General features: G+C 35.0%; 1 protein-coding gene across 1 annotated transcript; it reads left to right on the top strand.

The window, feature by feature from the left end:
- Positions 1–5,299: 5,299 nt before the first annotated feature.
- On the top strand, positions 5,300–18,940 carry LOC121371149 (thioredoxin-related transmembrane protein 1-like). The gene is made up of 8 exons (XM_041496821.1): positions 5,300–5,512; positions 9,369–9,484; positions 10,408–10,453; positions 11,655–11,783; positions 12,390–12,435; positions 14,236–14,337; positions 16,697–16,777; positions 17,391–18,940. The coding sequence occupies exons 1-8, from the start codon at positions 5,304–5,306 to the stop codon at positions 17,493–17,495; spliced, it is 834 nt and encodes a 277-aa protein (XP_041352755.1). The 5' UTR covers positions 5,300–5,303; the 3' UTR covers positions 17,496–18,940.
- Positions 18,941–19,418: the final 478 nt, after the last annotated feature.

Raw genomic sequence — 19,418 nt, 5'->3', positions numbered from 1 at the left:
ACGGTAATACATAATTAAAACCTTATTGAATTGTTTTGACAGTTTTCAACAGTTACTACTGTATATCAACTGGACCTTTTAGCCAAACTTCTTGATGGGGGTGGGGGGGGGACGTAGCCCAGTGCTAAAGTGCTCACTCGATGCCTGGTCGGTCTGGAATCGATCCACGTTGGTGGGCCCATTAGGCTATTTTGTCGTTCCAGCCAGTGCACCACTACTGGTATATCAAAGGCCATGGTATGTGCTATCCTGTCTGGGATGGTGCATATAAAAGATCCCTTGCTACTAATGGAAAAATGTAGTGGGTTTCCTCACTGAGACTATGTATCTAAATTACCAAATGTTTGACATGCAAAAGCCATTGATTAATACATCAATGTGCTCCAGCTGTGTCGTTAAACAAAACGAGCTTTAACTTTCCAAAGTTCTCGACAGTTTTATGATATGCTGGTAAATATTGTTTTATGTTTCAGAGAACATGGATTAATTTAAACATCACCCAACAGAAATAAAATGAATCACAATACACTTAACGTAAGAGCATCTATAATTCACAATATTTAGGCCAAGTTGGATAACTGGGGCCTAATTCACAAAGGTCTCTTAGGCTCTGCTAGACAACAAAGTATCCTCTTTGCAAGTCTTTTAGCATTGCATTGTGAGATCGCAAAGTTGCGAGGGTTTTAGTGAATTTGGCCCATGGTCTCTCATCCAATGCTGAAATGCCTAGGTGCCAAGCATTACTTTATATATATATATATATATAAAGTTTGCCAATTTGGTAACTGTGCTTCAATAAAAGAGAACTTACGACTGTCGAAGTGAAATTGGACACTGGATTTAATTAATGTCTCATTGGTCAGAACAATTGACAGAAGATTTTCAGTCCAAAATGAAATGCATAACACATAACTGAATTTAGTTTGGGGGTTAAAGTACTTTGCAGTATTACTAAAGGGTTCAATTTTAACAGCAAAGTAAAAATCAATATAGGTCTAAGTGTTATCTAAGTGCTCTAAATTTAAATATACTATATCCAGACTCCAGACCCAACCCCCTCCCAGAAAAAACTAATATTAAGGGAACAAATCAATCGATGTCCGCTGAGGGTATTTAAAATAATGTAATATGTAAGACCATAGTCCAGCTCTATCGACTGAGCTAATAAGAAAATTCACTATTGCCAGTAGAAGCACTTTGTACTAACACTACAAAAAACAACATAATGATTATGTTGAGATGGATGACTTTTGGGTCAAAATGTATAATGATATATATGTATATACTCATTCTCACCCTGAAATATAGCTTTTATAGCTTTTTAACATATTTGGTAAAAATAAGTAACTGCCAGTAGTAATCGGGAAAGGAATTAAGTTTAAGTGTGTCCATGTTACTGGAGGAAATGTTTTACCACTATTACCGCCCAAAATCAACACTGGGCCACCGTCCTGATACTGGTAGGTGTTAACATTGGGGATTGGGACACGCACAGTATTTGGGCCAGTGGGCCCAGTTAACTATAACTTTTAAATTGTATTAATTTCTTCTCTTCCTACCTTTTAACATAATTTTGACATATAGTCTTAAGAGGAAACCCGCTAAATGTTTTCTGTTAGTAGCAAAGATATTTTATGTGCACCATCCCACAGACAGGATAGCACATACCATGACCTTTGGTATACTAGTTGTGGTACACTGGCTGGAACGAGAAATAGTCCAATGGGCCTACAGATGGGGGACTGATTCCAGTACTTTAATCACTAGGTGAATGCTTTATACTATGTCCTGCCCCAGTGAGTTTAAAATACAGGTGTATGCATTGGCATAGTCATGTTTTTATGCTGTGCTTGGGAGGGAGTGTGGGGCAACTTACACTGTCTATGAGCCCAGTTTTGTCTTGACAGGCAAAATTAAATAGTTGTGTGGGAAAAAGAGATTTGACTGGGGGCATCCCCCCACCCTTTGGCTACGCCAGTATGTGGGAGGGAAGAGGGGGTGCATTCCAAGTTTTTGTAGGGATATTCAGCATTGCAATATGCATTTACTAAATATGAAGACTTGTTTGAAATTTGACCTCCATACAGTTCACAGATGGTGTGTGTGTTGTGTGTGTGTGTGTGTGTGTGTGTGTGTGTTGTGTCTGTGTGTGCAGATTCAGCATTTCAGTATTTCAGTATGCATTTACGAAGTGTGAAGTCTTTGTTGCAATTTTACCTCCATACAGTTCAGACAGAAAACTATTCATGCGAAACGTACGCCTATACACAACGTTCATTCATGTGCAGCATTTGATAGGTTTGAAACTACTGTTCCCATGATAGATAAATGTATACTATGTGTTTGCCAATGAAGTATACCAGATTTATTTTCTTTTGTATCATAATATGGTGGTTTTCTCTTTGATGTTACATTTGCTATAATTGATACCATAGAAAATCGTACAGTGTAATGCGGGGGGGGGGGGGGGGGGGGGGGGTCTGCGTGGCCTAAAAAAATAATTAAAAGTTAATTTTAACTTTGTCTTGTACCACCGTCTAAATACATGTAGTTAACTTGTGAATGTAATGGGAACTCTATTTACGTGCCCATATCAAATAAAGGTTCAGGCACGCCTACCACTGATCCAGCCTCTGACATAGCCAGTGGGTGGTTCCGGGGCAGGTTAACTTGTGAAAACCACCATATAGTTATTACTTAACAAGTAGACAGGCAACAATACATCAACGAGATATTAGCCCGATACAATTAAGTGCTCTGCCATCAGAGAGCAAGACGGACATTTTGTCAGTTGAAACTGCTCCAAATGTGCGTCTTGCTCTCTGACGGCAGAGTGCTTGTATAGGCTACTCGGGCTAACAAGTTATGTATAGACTAATAAAAAGAAACGTTAGGCCGTATGGGGCCTCCTGTCATGGACAGAGGAGCCAGCCAAGGCCGGCTCTTGTGCCCATGACAGGCGTGCGCTACAACAGCTTGTTCTGAATGTGCACGTAAAACCCTATGACCTGACCTGACCGTATGGGGCCATTCAAATATTACGTAACGCTCGAGTGGGTGGGTGTAGGTCCAAACGTTATGTAGTGTTGCAGGGGGTGGGTGGGTGTATTTAACAGTGTTACATAACGCACTTTTTATTTGTTTCATTACTAAAATATTTTATTTTGTTTTGTGGGGAAGGGTGTCTAATTTTTACAAAAATAGCGTTACGTAATATTTGAAAGGCTCATATTAATTTCTGTCGTGCAATATTTAATTTTAAACTGTTTCGTGATAAAACATGATGACTTAGTCCATATGTGTATAGGATGACATTTTACATCTGTTGGGTTGGGTGCGGTGAAGAGACGTGCCATGAATTTTGTTTGTATGTGGATGTTGCACCCTCCCCACCCCCCCAATTTTCACATTACAAAGAAATGTTTTATTTAACGATGCACTCCACACATTTTATTTACGGTTATATGGCGTCAGACATGGTTAAGGACCACATAGATATTGAGAGAGGAAACCCGCTGTCACGACTTAATGGGCTACTCTTTTTGATTAGCAGCAAGGGATATTTTATATGCACCATCCCACAGACAGGGTAGCACATACCACGACCTTTGATATACCAGTCGTGGTGCACTGGCTGGAACGAGAAAGAGCCCAATGGGCCCACCGACAGGGACCGACCACGCATCGAGCGAGCACTTTACCACTGGGCTACGTCCCGCCCCTCTTTCACATTAGAAACACTAGGCTACAAAAGTTACAATCTAATTAAAATTAGCTCCACTATTACATGTGGATCTAACAGCAGCCCATTGGAGCTCATGTCCAGTTGACCTTTCATTCGACCAATCAAAACCTTACTTGCAAAATCATGCCAGTGATTTGAAAACAATTTGAAAACATTCGGGATTATGCCGAGGGTATACGAAATAATTCGGGTGAATTACAAAGTATGCCGGAAACTAATTGCAATATAAACTTTTATATAAAAAAATTTCAAGCTATAAAATCTGTTTATACTAGTATACAATCCAAAGTTTATTACTGCACTTTTCCCCCTGTTTTTTCAATGTTGAAATAGACCAACAAGTTTGCCTATTGCATGAATAGTCTCACCCGATATTTTTAGAATTTGTATGCTCCCGAATAATACTATAAAAGGCGAAGTGTACTTGGTCGTTATTTAAATTGTTATTTATAGATGAAATGTCACCTGGACATGGGAGTCCACGCAATGCTGTTAGATCTACTGGCTAGACCCAGTAGAGCTAATTTTAATCAGATTGCAAAAGTTAGAGAAATAAATAATAAGCACCCATGGCTACCTAACCTCAATCAGTTAATAAACACACACACACACACACACACACACACAGAGAGAGAGAGAGACGCGTTCTGACAAACACTTGTCACAGACGCACACACACACACAGACGCACCTTCACACGCGCGCGCACACACACACACAGTATATGTAATGTTACGTACCCCAGTGGTAGGCTTAAAGCGATGACTGATGCGCAGTCGGTCTAGGATCGATTCTCAACAGTGAGCCAGTTTGAACTATTTTTTTTATTCTAGACAGTAGGCCTACATCACGACTGGTATATCAAAGGCCGTGGCTTTGCAATGATTTATTTCAAATATTTGATTTTCCAGCTTTTTATGTGAGTTCAGATTTTTTTTTTCTTAAGATAATTTGCACAAAGTATAGCGGTAATATAATTATGTCCAAAGAAGGGCGGGGTAGTTGCTTATAAAAACTGTTAATTAATTAAGGTCTATATTATTTTATAGTTGACGACACTTTCAGTAAACAAACTTGGCACTGGAAGATGACAGCAGCTGGAGAAGAGGCAGCTATAGCCTATTATGTTTGCATTATGCAGTTGGGGTGGGGTGGGGCGGTTACGCCTTCCCCGCTCCTGACGCCTATGCAACGGGGAGAAGGGGGCAGAAATGGGACCTGTACACATCAACGAGCAATGCAATTGCATTTTAAGATTTATTTATTTATATTTTTATTTATTATCAATAGTTGGCCCACGTTTATTTCCCATCGTCGTCAACTGCAGTGACTCGAGTGAGTGGTTTGTAAGACTGGGCTGCGTGTTTCAATGTGCAGATGGGCCGTGTGTAGTTAGAATTAAACACACCATTGTTGTGACCAGCTTCTACTCTCAAAACGCGTGAAGCAGACCGTGAACACGGGTGTCGCGTCCTGGGTTGGACAATTTTGATTTGGAGAATACATTTAACTGCTATCAACCTCTCGTCTTACACCACATCGACTTTAACAAACACGCATGCGCTCGGATGTTGAGCCGGAAATTTGTTATGGGTTTCAGTTTAAGCTGAGCACCGGCAAATTTATCAACAACATGGACGCGTGGTGTATTTTAACTTCGTTTTCTTTTTTAATTGCGTGTGCCAAGACATCGAACGTTGGTAAACCCATCGAGGTGACAGAAGATAACTGGCGGGAAACCTTAAGTGGAGAATGGATGGTTGAATTGTAAGTCAACGGGCTCATGTTTGTGTCAGTTTCATTTCGGTTGACCTGACAACTCTGTCAACTGACAACACTTGTGTCAAAGTTTGACAGTGATCTGATCATCTGGTTTTGATTTTTGTTTGTTTGCACAACATACCTATAACTTTACACAATTCGCACATTCTAAGTTTCAGGATAAATTGAAACAAAACAGTTTTGTTCTGGCACTTAACAGCAATAACTGATTGGGGGGCGGAAGTAGTCCAGTATCATACTCAGGAGTATTATGAGTGTACCAGTTTCGGTGAGCATAAGCATTCGATTCTGAAATCATATCAATATTTATAAACAGACAGTTGTTATTTAAATAGTTACCTTTTTATTAGTATTTCAATGCTTCACAAAAGAGCACTAAACTGGCCTCTATGTAGCAAAGATCACTGCACGTGCGTCAAACACTAGCATGCATCAGCAGTAAATATTAAAAATAGTAGTATATAACTACGTCACCTGTTTCGGTGATTGAAACATTTAGTTGTATAGCTTACAGCCAGAACTTTCCAACAAAACTTTTCAGTGTTTTACCAAAACATGTATGTTGTTCATCAAAACATATACTTATAATAATTTATAAAAAATATTTTATATATTTTTAGACAAATTACAAAATGGAGTCCTCGAGAACCAATGTTAACAGACAACATTTTAGGAACACAACTTTAACAATTCTGATGTCTTGCAATTCTGTTAAAAGTTGAAAAAATTAATAGTTATAATGGTAAAATTGCTTGGTTTAAAATAATAAGCTGCATTCTGAGTTTTAATAAATTTATAAACGGATATCCAGAAATATGTTTATGTTAAAACATATAATTAGGGCCATATATTCTTTGCAAATATCTGTAAAGAGAGTTTTGCCAGCAGACGCTGTGACAATCATGTGACTTCAATAACAAAATTGCAGTACAGCTAAGAACAGACAAAAATAGTTTTAAAAATAAGTTTTCTTTCAAATAATAGTCTTTGAAAATAATAGAAAAAGAGTATTAAGAAATGTGCCATGTTTATGAGTGAGTTAAGTTCGATCTTGTTTTCTTTGCTCGATTTAATATTATTTTTACAAACATTTCTGTGAATGTGACAGACATTTGTTTACTTTCCCCGTGCAAAAATCAACAACATCAGAAATTTTCAAATGTACTTACTGTTGAACACAAACGACGAAACCACCGAAACAGGGCCACGGACGATACCTTAAACATCTGGGAGGGGGGGGGGGGGGGGGGAGTACTATGGTTAAATATTATATTCACTCGTGTCACATTAGTCTGCATGGCACAAAAGTCTGTGTATGTTAATTACATTACATTACATCTTGCAACCAGTGTTGGGGTATATTTGTAAACAAACAAACAACGTTAACGTAATTCATACAACAATTGTGCAGATACCATCGACATCCCAAACTGCGTTCACCTAACAACAGAAACACGAATACAATATTTACGGAAATACTATTCAACATCTTTCAGTAGCGATACATGAAACAAAATAAATTCCAATCAGTTAACGTAAAAAAATTAACAATGTGGACGTAAAATAAATCCATTCTAGTAAACAAAAATGAAACACCCTCCGGTAAACAGGAAAGAAGCAATATTTCTAACTGCGTTCAGCGCATGCATTTGCAAAATTATCGTGTCACGTATGTGTGGTTCATCATTTCCATTTTTAAGGCCACTGTATGATAAAATATATGTTTATGAAATATGTACACTGGACTAAAAACTTTCATATATTTTTTGGAAATGATAAATTCAGTTTGTCAAGCAATCTGGCCCATCGCTAAAAGTTGATATCAGTACAGATAAGGCATTCCGTTCATACCAGTCACTGAGTGAATAGATAGTAAAATATAAATTTTTAAATTCATTGATTGTAATTAACACAATTTATACACTCAAAATTATTTACAATTGTTACGAATGGATTATAAATAATATTCACTACAGTAGAGTCACTTTTCACACTCTTTGTTTTGGCTTTGTACACAATAAATATAGCATATTTTACCGTAATTTTACTTGAAATCCATATTTCGTAAAATGTGAAATTTTTTATTCACAAGATTTTCTTCAAACACATTCAGGTGCATTAGTAATGTTCAAACAAAAAACATTTCAATAGCAATTTTGCATTGGAATTTTTCCAGCATTCTTAAAATGGAAACATGTACGGTACCCAGTTTATGGTTATTGTAAGGAGATGAAAAGTGAAGTCACTGGAATACTGACGTCATTCAAATTCAACATTAGCTATATTATTACAATGCTTCGTCACATTAAAATAAAAACTGGTATACTAACCTTGATGCCTGTCAAATTTCTATAACAAGCAGACAACGCTGTTTACAGGTCGGTTTTCTTTTTTTCATAATTTTGGACACTTAATTTTAAGTTTTAAAAGATGAAAGAAATACCATAAAAAGTACCTTTTGTCAAATATATCATATCAAAACATTACTGTTGGATATGTTTTATTTATTGTGTACGAAGACAAAACAAGGGTCTGAAAAGTGACTGTCGTCGACGTTAGGTCCAAACATTATGTAGCATTACAGGGAATGTGTGGATGTATTTAACAGTGTTACGTAACACACTTTAAAAACATTTTATTACTACAATTATTTTTCCTTTTTTTATATCATAAACACTCTTGTGATGGGGACAATGTTTAATGTAGGTAGGACTGTTAAAAATTGTTCCTGCTGTTCTTTGATTTTGGACATAAACCCACCCATCTGAGCTTTAAATTAGTGGCGAGCTTCAGTTTAGTGGTTAACGAATACCTGTGTTCAATGGTAATTTAAAATACTGTGTTTTCATTATAGACAGCTGAGAGTGATTATAACCGTGCAAATGTCTGTCCAGCTCTTGGGCTAGAACATATATATTTAAAACAAAAAACATTGAGGTCTCCTTATTTCCACATTAGAACACTATTATCTTCTATATACCAGGGTTCATGTGTTACATATATATAAAACATGTATATAGAATGTTATACAAATTTCTGTGTATTTTTAACACCGCACATGAATGAAAAATAATTCCAACATAACTAAATGAGACATAGAAATGTACAGACCTAAGACTGGGGAAATGACGTCATGTGGTGGTCACTTAATTTAGATATTTATCAACGAAACTTTGTATTCATATGCCACATGAAGTTTACACAAACAATATTATAAACATTCAAAACTAAAAAAAAGTATTAAAATGTATTTTGTTAAATTATGTAATTAACATTAATTTTAAGAATTAACAGTGTTTTTCCAAAATTTTATAAAAATATGAATAGAAAAAAACCATGTGCACATTTGTTTTGCATAATGTTTTACGCAGTCATATGATACTGTGTGACATAGTTGATCAGCTGATCAGAGGTCATTACCTCTCAAAAGATGTATTTCACATTGTAAGAAATGGAACATATCACATGGGTATTAATTCCACAACTGCAGTGTAATAGTGATGGTGCTGTCTGATATGTTCAGTGTTCGAGATTACATTTTTTGGCCAGTATCCCAATTGGATACTAACATTTCAAAATCTGGTATCCCACCTGAGAATTTAGTATTATATGGCATCCCGGTGGGATACTGGGTTCTTGAAGTCTGGTATCCAAAATTAAATTCTGGTATCCCCGGGATATCGGAATACCGTTAATCTCGAACACTGATGTTACAGTAGAGGTAGCAGTTTTATGTTTATGAATAATATGTATATGATGGCATTTTGTATACACGTATGTGATAACATGTTACATTTTCATCATATTGATAATTATGTTGTATGTATTATTATTTTGATAGCATGGCACCATGGTGTCCAGCGTGCCAGAGTTTCCAGGAAACATGGGAGTCATTTGCCAAATGGGGACGCGATCTCGATGTCAAGGTGGGAATAGTTGATGTCACACAGAATCCAGGTACGTGTAGACCCTAAATCATTCATTACTAAGTGTGTGTGTATTATATAATAATAACCCATGTCCACTGAACAGAAAGAAAGAAAGAAATGTGTTATTTAACGACGCACTCAACACATTTTATTTACGGTTATATGCCACCAGACATATGGTTACGAACCACACAGATTTTGAGAGGAAACCCGCTGTCGCCACTACATGGGCTACTCTTTCCGGTTAGCAGCAAGGGATCTTTTATTTGCGCTTCCCACAGGCAGGATAGCACAAACCATGGCCTTTGTTGAACCAGTTATGGATCACTGGTCGGTGCAAGTGGTTTTACACCTACCCATTGAGCCTTGCGGAGCACTCACTCAGGGTTTGGAGTCAGTATCTAGATTAAAAAACCCATACCTCGACTTGGATCCGAACCCAGTACCTACCAGCCTGTAGACTGATGGCCTAACCACGACGCCACCGATGGCCGGTCCATTGAACAGAATAAAAGTTAACTTTAATTAATATATTTTAACCTACTCAAGTTACAACCTTGATTAAGCAGCCACCTGTCCTAAGATGGTTCTTACTATTCTATCAAATATCCAGTATGAAGCAGCAATCACTTTAAGAGGAGAATTTGTTCTCTGAAATAAAGTTATTTTGACACTCTGCCTAATTAATTTACATCTAACTAGTTACCAACTTCTGGAAGTTTGTGATCTGAAAAATATCACATACTTTTATTACATTGGATACACAACCTATTACACACACACACAGAGAGAGAGGGAGAGAGAGAGAGGAGAGGGAGGGAGGGAGGCAGACAGACAGACAGACAGACAGACATGGTAGTTTTACGGGTTACTTGACCAATCTGGTTTTTCATTTTATAAATAATTGTTAACCATATTAATTAATAGTGAATTTTTGTGTGGATTTTTTAGGTTTAAGTGGAAGGTTTTTTGTAACAGCACTGCCTACGATCTATCAGTAAGTATATTCCTATTAACATATAATAGACACAAATATACATGTACATTGAAATATCAACAGTATATTGTTTTTTTTGGTTATATTTGGTATGATAAGTTGTAAAATAAACCTTTTTAAACTGTTAAACAATTACTAGGAAAAAGTCAATGAATTATACAGTAAAACCCCTCTAAACCAGACACCCTCGGGACCAAGTAAAATGTCCGGTTTTTAGAGGTATCCGATCTAGAGAGGTTAAGTTCTTTACTGATTTTTTTAAAAAGACTGTGAAACATGTCCGGTTTTGAGGGAATTCCGGTTTACAGAGGGTCCGGTTTTGAGGGGTTTCACTGTATACTGACATTGTTTGTGTCACCATCTTTTAAAGGTCCAGCCAGTGCACCACGACTGGTACATCAAAGGCCGTGTTATGTGCTGTCTTGTCTATGGGATGGTGCATATAAAACATCTCTTGCTGCTAATCAAAAGAGTAGCCCATGAAGTGGCAACAGCGTGTTTCTTCCCTCAATTATCTGTGTGGTCCTTAACCATATGTCCAACGACATATACCCGTAAATAAAATTTGTTGAGTTCGTCGTTAAATAAACCATTTCCTTCCTTCCTTTTAAAGGTTAATTATATAACAGCAATGACATATTCATTATTAGAACACAGTCCTATCACGTTTTTAATGAAAATATTAATTTGTTTTGCATAGATTTTATTACCGGAAGCAATTGATAACAAACTATTACAATTAAAACCGAGTGTATTATTTAGGACCTTTCTGAGTGAAATATTACCAAATGTAATAATAAATGTTCGCTTTACTTATTTTTGACTTGCCTTTATGAAGTAAAATGGCATACAAATACTACTTTTTCTACAGCGGTGGCAGTGATGCTATCAACTTTTGCATGAAAGGTTCTCATTTGGATCATTTTGTTACAAACTATTAGTCATAAGTAAATGAAACTTAGTTTATAGGTGCACTTATGAATGTTCATCACAGTGCACCGGAAAACGTTATGGTAGGCAAGATATTTAGTTCAGCGGAATTCTTGTTGTCTTCTGTTTCTTCTGGGAAATCAGTTATTACTTCTATATTTTAAATTCTAAGTATGGGCTTGTATTATAATAATAATAATAATTATCATTGTTGTCGTGTTGTTGTTATCATCCTTATCATAATTATCATTGCTCTGTTAACATTGTTCAGTATAAAAGATGGCGTCTTTCGTCAGTACGTCGGGTCACGGTCAGAAAATGACTTGATTGGTTACGTAGATGACAAGAAGTGGACAGACTACGAGCCAGTTTCTGCAGTCTGGAATCCAAATTCTATACAGTGAGTGACTTTACTTCGTAATCAGTTACCACAGTTTGCTGTCATTTTTATACAAGTTTTTGACTAACAAAGCATTTTTAGTGACTACAATTAAATATGAAATACCTGTTCTTGTCTAGAATATCAGTGTCTGTGCATGCAATGTGTTTGTGATCCTCCTAATGTTGGTAGTAGCTCAAATTTCATTTTATTTATTTTTTGTAGGTTTAAAATTATTGATTATACATGTAGTCCATCCCACATGGAACGCCTTTTTTCATACTTTGGAATTTACTGCAGGTTATTTATTTCTGAGCTGATTGTTCTCTAAATTGCACAGATGTTTTTTTTTTTTTGGTTATTTCCAAAACACTGTTACTTTTCTTCTTACATCAGACCAAACTGAAATAATTTACAAAAGAAATTTTTTGTAGGAGGATGGGACGGACTATAGAACATTCCTTTAAGAAGTCTTTGTTGTAACCTGACAAATTTTGTCCTGGCTACATAAAGATCCAGTAAATTTCATAACATGAGGACATTTATATAAAATTTATGTTATCACCAAAGTCATTGATGATATTGTTTTTATTTGATCTTATTCTGGGTCTTTTTTCTTTTTTCTAGAATGTCAACTGTATCATGGTTTTTCAAAATAGCCATGATGATCAGAGTAAGTAATTTGAAAATAATGAAATAGTGGTGTATATATATTTATAGACATTTTTATTAAAACTTTAATATGAGTATTAACAACTTAATTACCCTTTTTTTGTCAAAATATTACAGTAAATGATGAGATGTACTGGTGATTCGTTGTTTCGTATTTAATATTCTTGATGTTAATGAGTTAAAAAAACCTGGCATTTCTTGTGACTGGGGGTTCTGACGTTTTTGATTTTTTAAAAGAAAATATTGGTTTAGATAATGGTGTAAGCCAAATAAACATGAGATCAAAACGTTATCTGATTATAATTAAAAAAAAAAAAAAAAAAATTCTTTAATGACACCACTAGAGCACTTTGATTTATTAATCATCAGCTATTGGATGTTAAACATTTGTTAATTTTTACATATAGTCTTAGAGAGGAAACCCGCTACATTTTTTCATTAGTAGCAAGGGATCTTTTATATGCACCATGTACAGACAAGATAGCACATACATGTACATGTACCAGTCATGGTGCACTGGCTGAAACGACATTATAATTCAAAGCATATATTTTACTGTTTTTCTGTAAAAATAAACACAAAATTAGGTCTGTCTACGTCACTGTCTTTTTGAGTGTTTCTACATTACTACTTACCGTGTGGTTATGTGACATTAGACGTTCGAGTTAAAACATTCTTCTTTTTAATTTAAATGTTTAATTGAAAATGCTGGCTCATTCCAAATGGGGGCAAAGGAGGAAGAATAGAAAAAAAAATGTATTCTAATGTTACGGAAAGTGTAAAAGTTATATTTGTTTATGTAGTTCAGCATTTATTGCTGGAGCATGGTTGCATGAGAATTATGTAGTATTAGCTGGCGTATAACTCAGTATTTTGGATTCACCTTTGAAAACATTTAAAAACACTTCAAAAGAAATACCCACAGATTCTCTTGTCAAAGTAATGATTTTATATACAGTGGAACCAATGGTGTAGCCAGGATTTTATATTGGGGGTGGAGGTGGGGGCAGTCCACACTATGTATATATGTATGTATGTATGATTTTATCGAATTTAATACTTAAAAAAACAATCAGCACTGACTCCACTGAGTGGAACTTCATTAACCTAGACAGTGTTTTTACCTAAAAGTGTTTATTATCATGTCTCAGGACATTATTTCCCTTGAATAACAAACCAGTTAAGAAAGTTGAGCAAACATTTAAATTTTTTAACACATGTTAAAAGAAAACTAGCATAAACAAACTAGCAGGTATGAGACTTTTATCCATAATTTTTCTTCTTCTCTTTGTGTGATTAAACAAATGAAATGAAGAAAATTGCCTTTTGTTTTTACACTTTGTTTTGAATATTGATCGAGCAGTCCTGGAAGCTGAATATTCAGTTTAATGAACACATTTACAGTTAAGTACATTTTTTGTTTTGGTTAATTGTCAGGTGGGGTTTCTGCTTTTTCCTGTTTTTTTAATTTAAAACACTGTCTTTCCTTAAATACATTTGGAATTTCCTTTAGCCAGAATACGTCATAATTGTCCATTGGAAGAAATAATAAATTCATACATACAAAATTATTTTAGACAAAAATCGATATTGAAATACTTACAAAAATTTCGATATCCAGAAGAGATATTCTCAATGTTATATATTGTAAACCAGAAAGTGTAAGTAAATTGTAATTTTAATAATGCAAAAAATACTTGTAAAGACCTTTTAGAATGGCTACAAACTCAGGATCGTCCTTTTAAAAGTGCTATTTGTCATGATTTTGTAAATGTGTAAAATTATCTTATTATCTTTTCAGTCTTTTTATAACACAATGGTTTCAGAATATGGCATTCCAGAATGGGGGTGTTACTTGATATTTGCTGTGATGACCATCATAGCAGGACTGATTCTTGGACTGGTATGTACATAAATATTGAACAACCAACCGACCAAAACTATTTTTTTCTAATGTGCCTATATCCATCAAAGGTTCTAGCTTGTCCATCCTGGTCACACCCTGTGACCACCCTGTGACCTAGATGGTTTCGAGGATAGGACCGGGCAGGAGGATACAGCATTTAATATTAATCACAGGGGATAACCGCATGCGGGTAACTGTAGTTACTCGCATCCAAGAGGGCGATGAACGCAAATGATGAGTATTAATCAGTGTGAATATCCATTCTTAACGTGCATTTTTGAGATATTCATATACAGAGACTTCATGAAATATATAAAATATGCATTTTTGAAGCATACGTTTAAAAAAAATAGTATTTGGGAATTAAATAACGGGCATCAAAAATCGCGTGTGATGTTGGTAACTGAAAGTGTCAACATTATAAGGATGTGGGTATCTGTTACGGTTGGATGAGGGTAACTGTTTGATGCAGAATGCCGTTCAAATCACAAATAATTCAAAATTGGGTGATTGATTACTTTATTTTGAATATAACATGAAATGACTCGACGGTAAAGTCATACTATAATATAGCTTTATGTTTTTATAGTCTTCTTGTATTAACTTTCAAGATTGAAATAGTCTGACTTATTACCCACACTCTGAAAGATGAAAGGACAATTACCCCAAACGAAAATTAATGTTAGATTATACCAAAGTTAAAATTAAAATATACTCTCAATATTTACTGAATCACGCATGCACGCATTCCATTCACTTTTGTATTTTGTTGTTGGACATCAAAATGCCCCTGCAAGGAAGAATAAAAAACAAAAACAAAACAACAAAAAACAACAAAACCCCCCACAAAAAACAACAAAAAACAAAACACGCTAGAGCTTAGCTAGTCGGCAGCCAAATGTCCAATGTCTTTAGGTATGAGTGCTTCAACTAAACTTAGTTTTGCCATTGCCATTTGCATGCGGATATCCCCTGTGATTAAAGGGACACACCCTAGTTACGTTTATTTGTTAACCATTACGGCGTTGTTTTTTGCTATTAAACCCCATTTTTCACAAATAAAATTGCACTTTACTTACATTTTATTATTTAGAATACACATTTTCATTCACCTGAAGTGCTTTTTGGTAATCCTGATGTTTGTAAAACCACGAAATGCATTTTTTGCATTTTTTCATAAAACGTGTTGTCGAGAAAAAAACGTTAAGCAAGCGAGGTCCAATCTATTTTTAATGTCACAGACGTTGGTATATCACGTGACCGTTATCATTTTGGTTCGGTTTGTTTTCTCGTGCACGGTTCGCGCAATCAACATATTATTTGTTGTTGTTCATTTGTGAAATTTTTCTTCACAGTTCGTGAACATTTTCAGTAACAATAAAGTTGAGACAAGTAAGTGTCTCAATACAAAACGTTACAAACCCTTAAAACCAATAATTTTGCTAAGTCTTACGATATCTGGAGAGGGGATACAACCAGGACAGAACAGTTGGAACATGTCCAGGAGAGGTGAAACGAACGCACCCCAAGTCTGTGGTCAGAATACTAACTTTCAAAATTATTTCAAGCAATTGGGACATGGGGATTCCCATGGTATTTATCGATATAAAACCTGCTTTTTCACTCCATTTGATAAAAACGTGATCTAAGTGTGTTACAGGTTTGTAGATTAACCAAATTATAATTTATTTTCGCTGGATTGAACTAGGGTGTGCGGCTTTAATGGGTAATTGTGAAAATATTTAGAGAAAAATTGAGCCATGTATTTTTTTAAATGAAAGCGGTGTGGAATTTAACTCTAAAATGCCTTTTCAAATGATTTTTTGATTAGAAGAAAGTTGACCTCTGTAGTATTCAAATAACCAATTGGTTTGAAGTAACGTATTATTTTTATTTCTAAGTAATAGCCTCTGTGCATGGGGTATGCTGCCATTTATATAACAGAACAATTAGGTGGTACTGTGACAAATTTGTGTAGTCAACCTTTACTGATTTTATTTGCATGGTAGTTATCAAATGACTTTACTTAAACAAATGACAATCATTTAGCCCACTGGATATTCTGTTTTTCACACAATATATATTCCAACATATAAATTGTATTGAAATGTAAATGAATTGGTCGTATGTAGCCTTTCACATTAAGAATGATTATATATGTACAGTGGAATTGCATTCGATTTATAATCCAGTACTTATTCATTTTCAGAAAGCAGAAATGGTGATTAATTAATTTTATTTTGTGAATATTGTCATGCAAATACCTGTGTTATAGAGTTTCTCAATTACTAGGCTACACTGAATTATTATCCCCATAGTTTTTATAATACTTTTTTTTTTTTTTTTTTTTTTTCAGATAATTGTATGTTGTTGCGATTTCATGTACCCCCCTAAATATCAACAAATCCAAGTGCCGAATGAAGCAGCAGATAATCAGGTACAAGTAGCTTTATATTGTTATAATGAAAGCTATGAGAGTAATTATAGAAAGAACTTCTTTCTATGTTCATGTAGTTACTGCAGTGTATTAACATTGATGTAATTCCATCATTAACCACTGGGACAGGACCTAGCCCAGTGGTGAAGTGCTCGCTTGATGCGTTGTCGGTTTGGGATTGATCCCTGTCGGTCGGCCTATCGGGCTATTTCTCGTTCCAGCCAGTGCACCACAACTGGTATATCAAAGGCTGTAGTATGTGCTATCCTGTCTGGGATGATGCATATAAAGATACCTTGCTACTAATGGAAAAATGTAGCAGGTTTCCTCTCAGACTATATATCAAAATTATCAAATGTTTGACATCCAATAGCCGATGATTAATAAATAAATGTGTCGTTTCCATCATTAACCAACTTGTTTACAGTTAAGGAGAAACATTAAGAGAGATTTTTTTTAAAGTTTAAATTAAAACCAAAAAAGTCCACCTAAAATTTGTTTTGCAGTAAATTTATATGGAATAAAACCGACAGTTTAATGACATTAAATTTTGTTTTCTATTTTTAAAGTAAAGTAGAACCAATTTAAACTGGCTTTTTGTTTTGTTTTTCAGGATGATGATATTCTGGATGACACAAAACCAAATCCTGATGCAGATGGTGATGCTAAGACAGTTCGTCAAAGACATGTTGAAAAATCTGATGAACAATCGGAATGATTTTCTGTGACACTTAATGTATCATTGCTTTCCTTCCAGATGAATTTATATGTAATGACTGTACATACTTTTAATACATTTATGGCTGAATACAAGTGTCTGAATGTGATTTACTTCCTTGGGAGCTATATGCAATGTATATTATTCATCTTGCCTGTTATATAGTAAGATATATGTGGCTACTTTTTCAATGGAAAGCGTTTGCTACATTGTTTGCTTTTAGCCTGTTTTACTTAGAAACTGGGCACTTTGTCGACCAAACTTCATCCAAATACATATTGTAGATAAAGGAACATCACTATTTGAGCTACATACAAGGTACAGTTTAAAGTTAGCCCACAACTTATACATAAATATATATATAGAGAAAGTAGAATAATATTAATACCAGAACACAGTTGCTTCAGTATGTATACTTGTTTAGGTTTTGTTGTTCTGTTTTGTAATAGGTAGCATGCACTTTTAACATACATTCTACACGTAGCAGGCACAAGTGACCAAACATAACAGCATAAGCGTACGAGACAGGGAGGCGGGGTGCAACTGCCCCTGTAGTACTGGAGCAAATCCGCAAAATTGGACACAGACTATTGAGCTATTCAGGCGAAATGTACTAACCTGAGACCTTTTGCCATGTATTTTCTTCATTCTACATGCAAAATTAGTTGTAATCCATGTATAAATGCGCAGTGATTCATTTGGAACCCTATATGGCTGTTCGGTAGTAACGTTTATATAAATAAATGTTGTTATCCAGAATCGGGCATTTTCATTTAATTTGGGCAAAAACCAGCCTGCCCCCCTACAAAAGTGCCCATGTGCCTATGCATAATAGTCACTTGATACGTGTTCACTTTGTATAGAAAATCTTGCAATGCAGCAGTATTTAGCAGTTGTATGAAATATTGTTTTCATTGATACTCTTTGTAATTTTGATGCCTTGGTCTTTTGAAGATTAAAAATATTTTGATTACTTCTGGGATGAAATGAAATGACGAATTTGTCATCAAAATCTGCCATCAACATTTTCTCAACTGGGACAGGCTCTAATACAGACATAAAATAACATCCCAAGGAAGTTTTGACAACTCTCCTTGAGGCTTTGTCAACATGATATACTTATTGTGGAATAACATTCCAGTTTATAAGTTTTTGTTTTAAATAATTATTGTTGGTTAACTTCTTATAGTGGTGAGTTAAACACTTTGTAATTGTCCATCAGGTTCATTTTGTCCAGTAACTAAATATTTTTTACATCATATGTTTGTAGTGTCCGTGGCACTTTACCTTAATGATGGCACTTTACCTTAAAGGCATACTTTCACGGATTTAAGGACCTTATTTCTCTAAAAATGGATAATAAATAAAAATTACATTAATTGTTAGAAACCAAATCTATCTATCGCATCACCTTAACTGAATCATGTTGGAGTGAAATCCATGTCATCCCTCTCGGCAGTTTTAGTTTTTGAATTATGAACCATCGCCATAATTCAATTATTTTTACAAAATGTCATTAATAAATGGAGTATGGTGGTTATGAAGATGGTTGAATAAAGTACATTTAGGGACAAATAAAATTATTTTTGTTCAGGTAATACTTTGTTAGACCATTAAATAGATCAGTGGTCTATGACAGTATGCCTTTAATGATGGTATTGGGCTTTTCTGATGGAAGTTTTTCTGCTTAGATAAACATTACCATTGGTTGAAGGGATAATATTTGGTTTTTAATTTTTCCAAATTTTGTTTTCAATATTAGTTCATTACAGTTTCACCATTTTTTTCTAAAGTTTCTGAATAGTGTTATGTGGTAATCTTACTACAAATGAATCAAAATTCTCTCAGATGAATTTACAGATATGTCCGAAGTTTAATGAACTTTATCAAATAGTCCAGTGATTCGGTAGACTTACGAATGTT

Source organism: Gigantopelta aegis, chromosome 4, assembly GCF_016097555.1.
Source record: "Gigantopelta aegis isolate Gae_Host chromosome 4, Gae_host_genome, whole genome shotgun sequence".
Classification (NCBI taxonomy): domain Eukaryota; kingdom Metazoa; phylum Mollusca; class Gastropoda; order Neomphalida; family Peltospiridae; genus Gigantopelta; species Gigantopelta aegis.
Note: the sequence above shows the minus strand (reverse complement) of the source record. Positions and strands in the feature narration are given on the sequence as shown.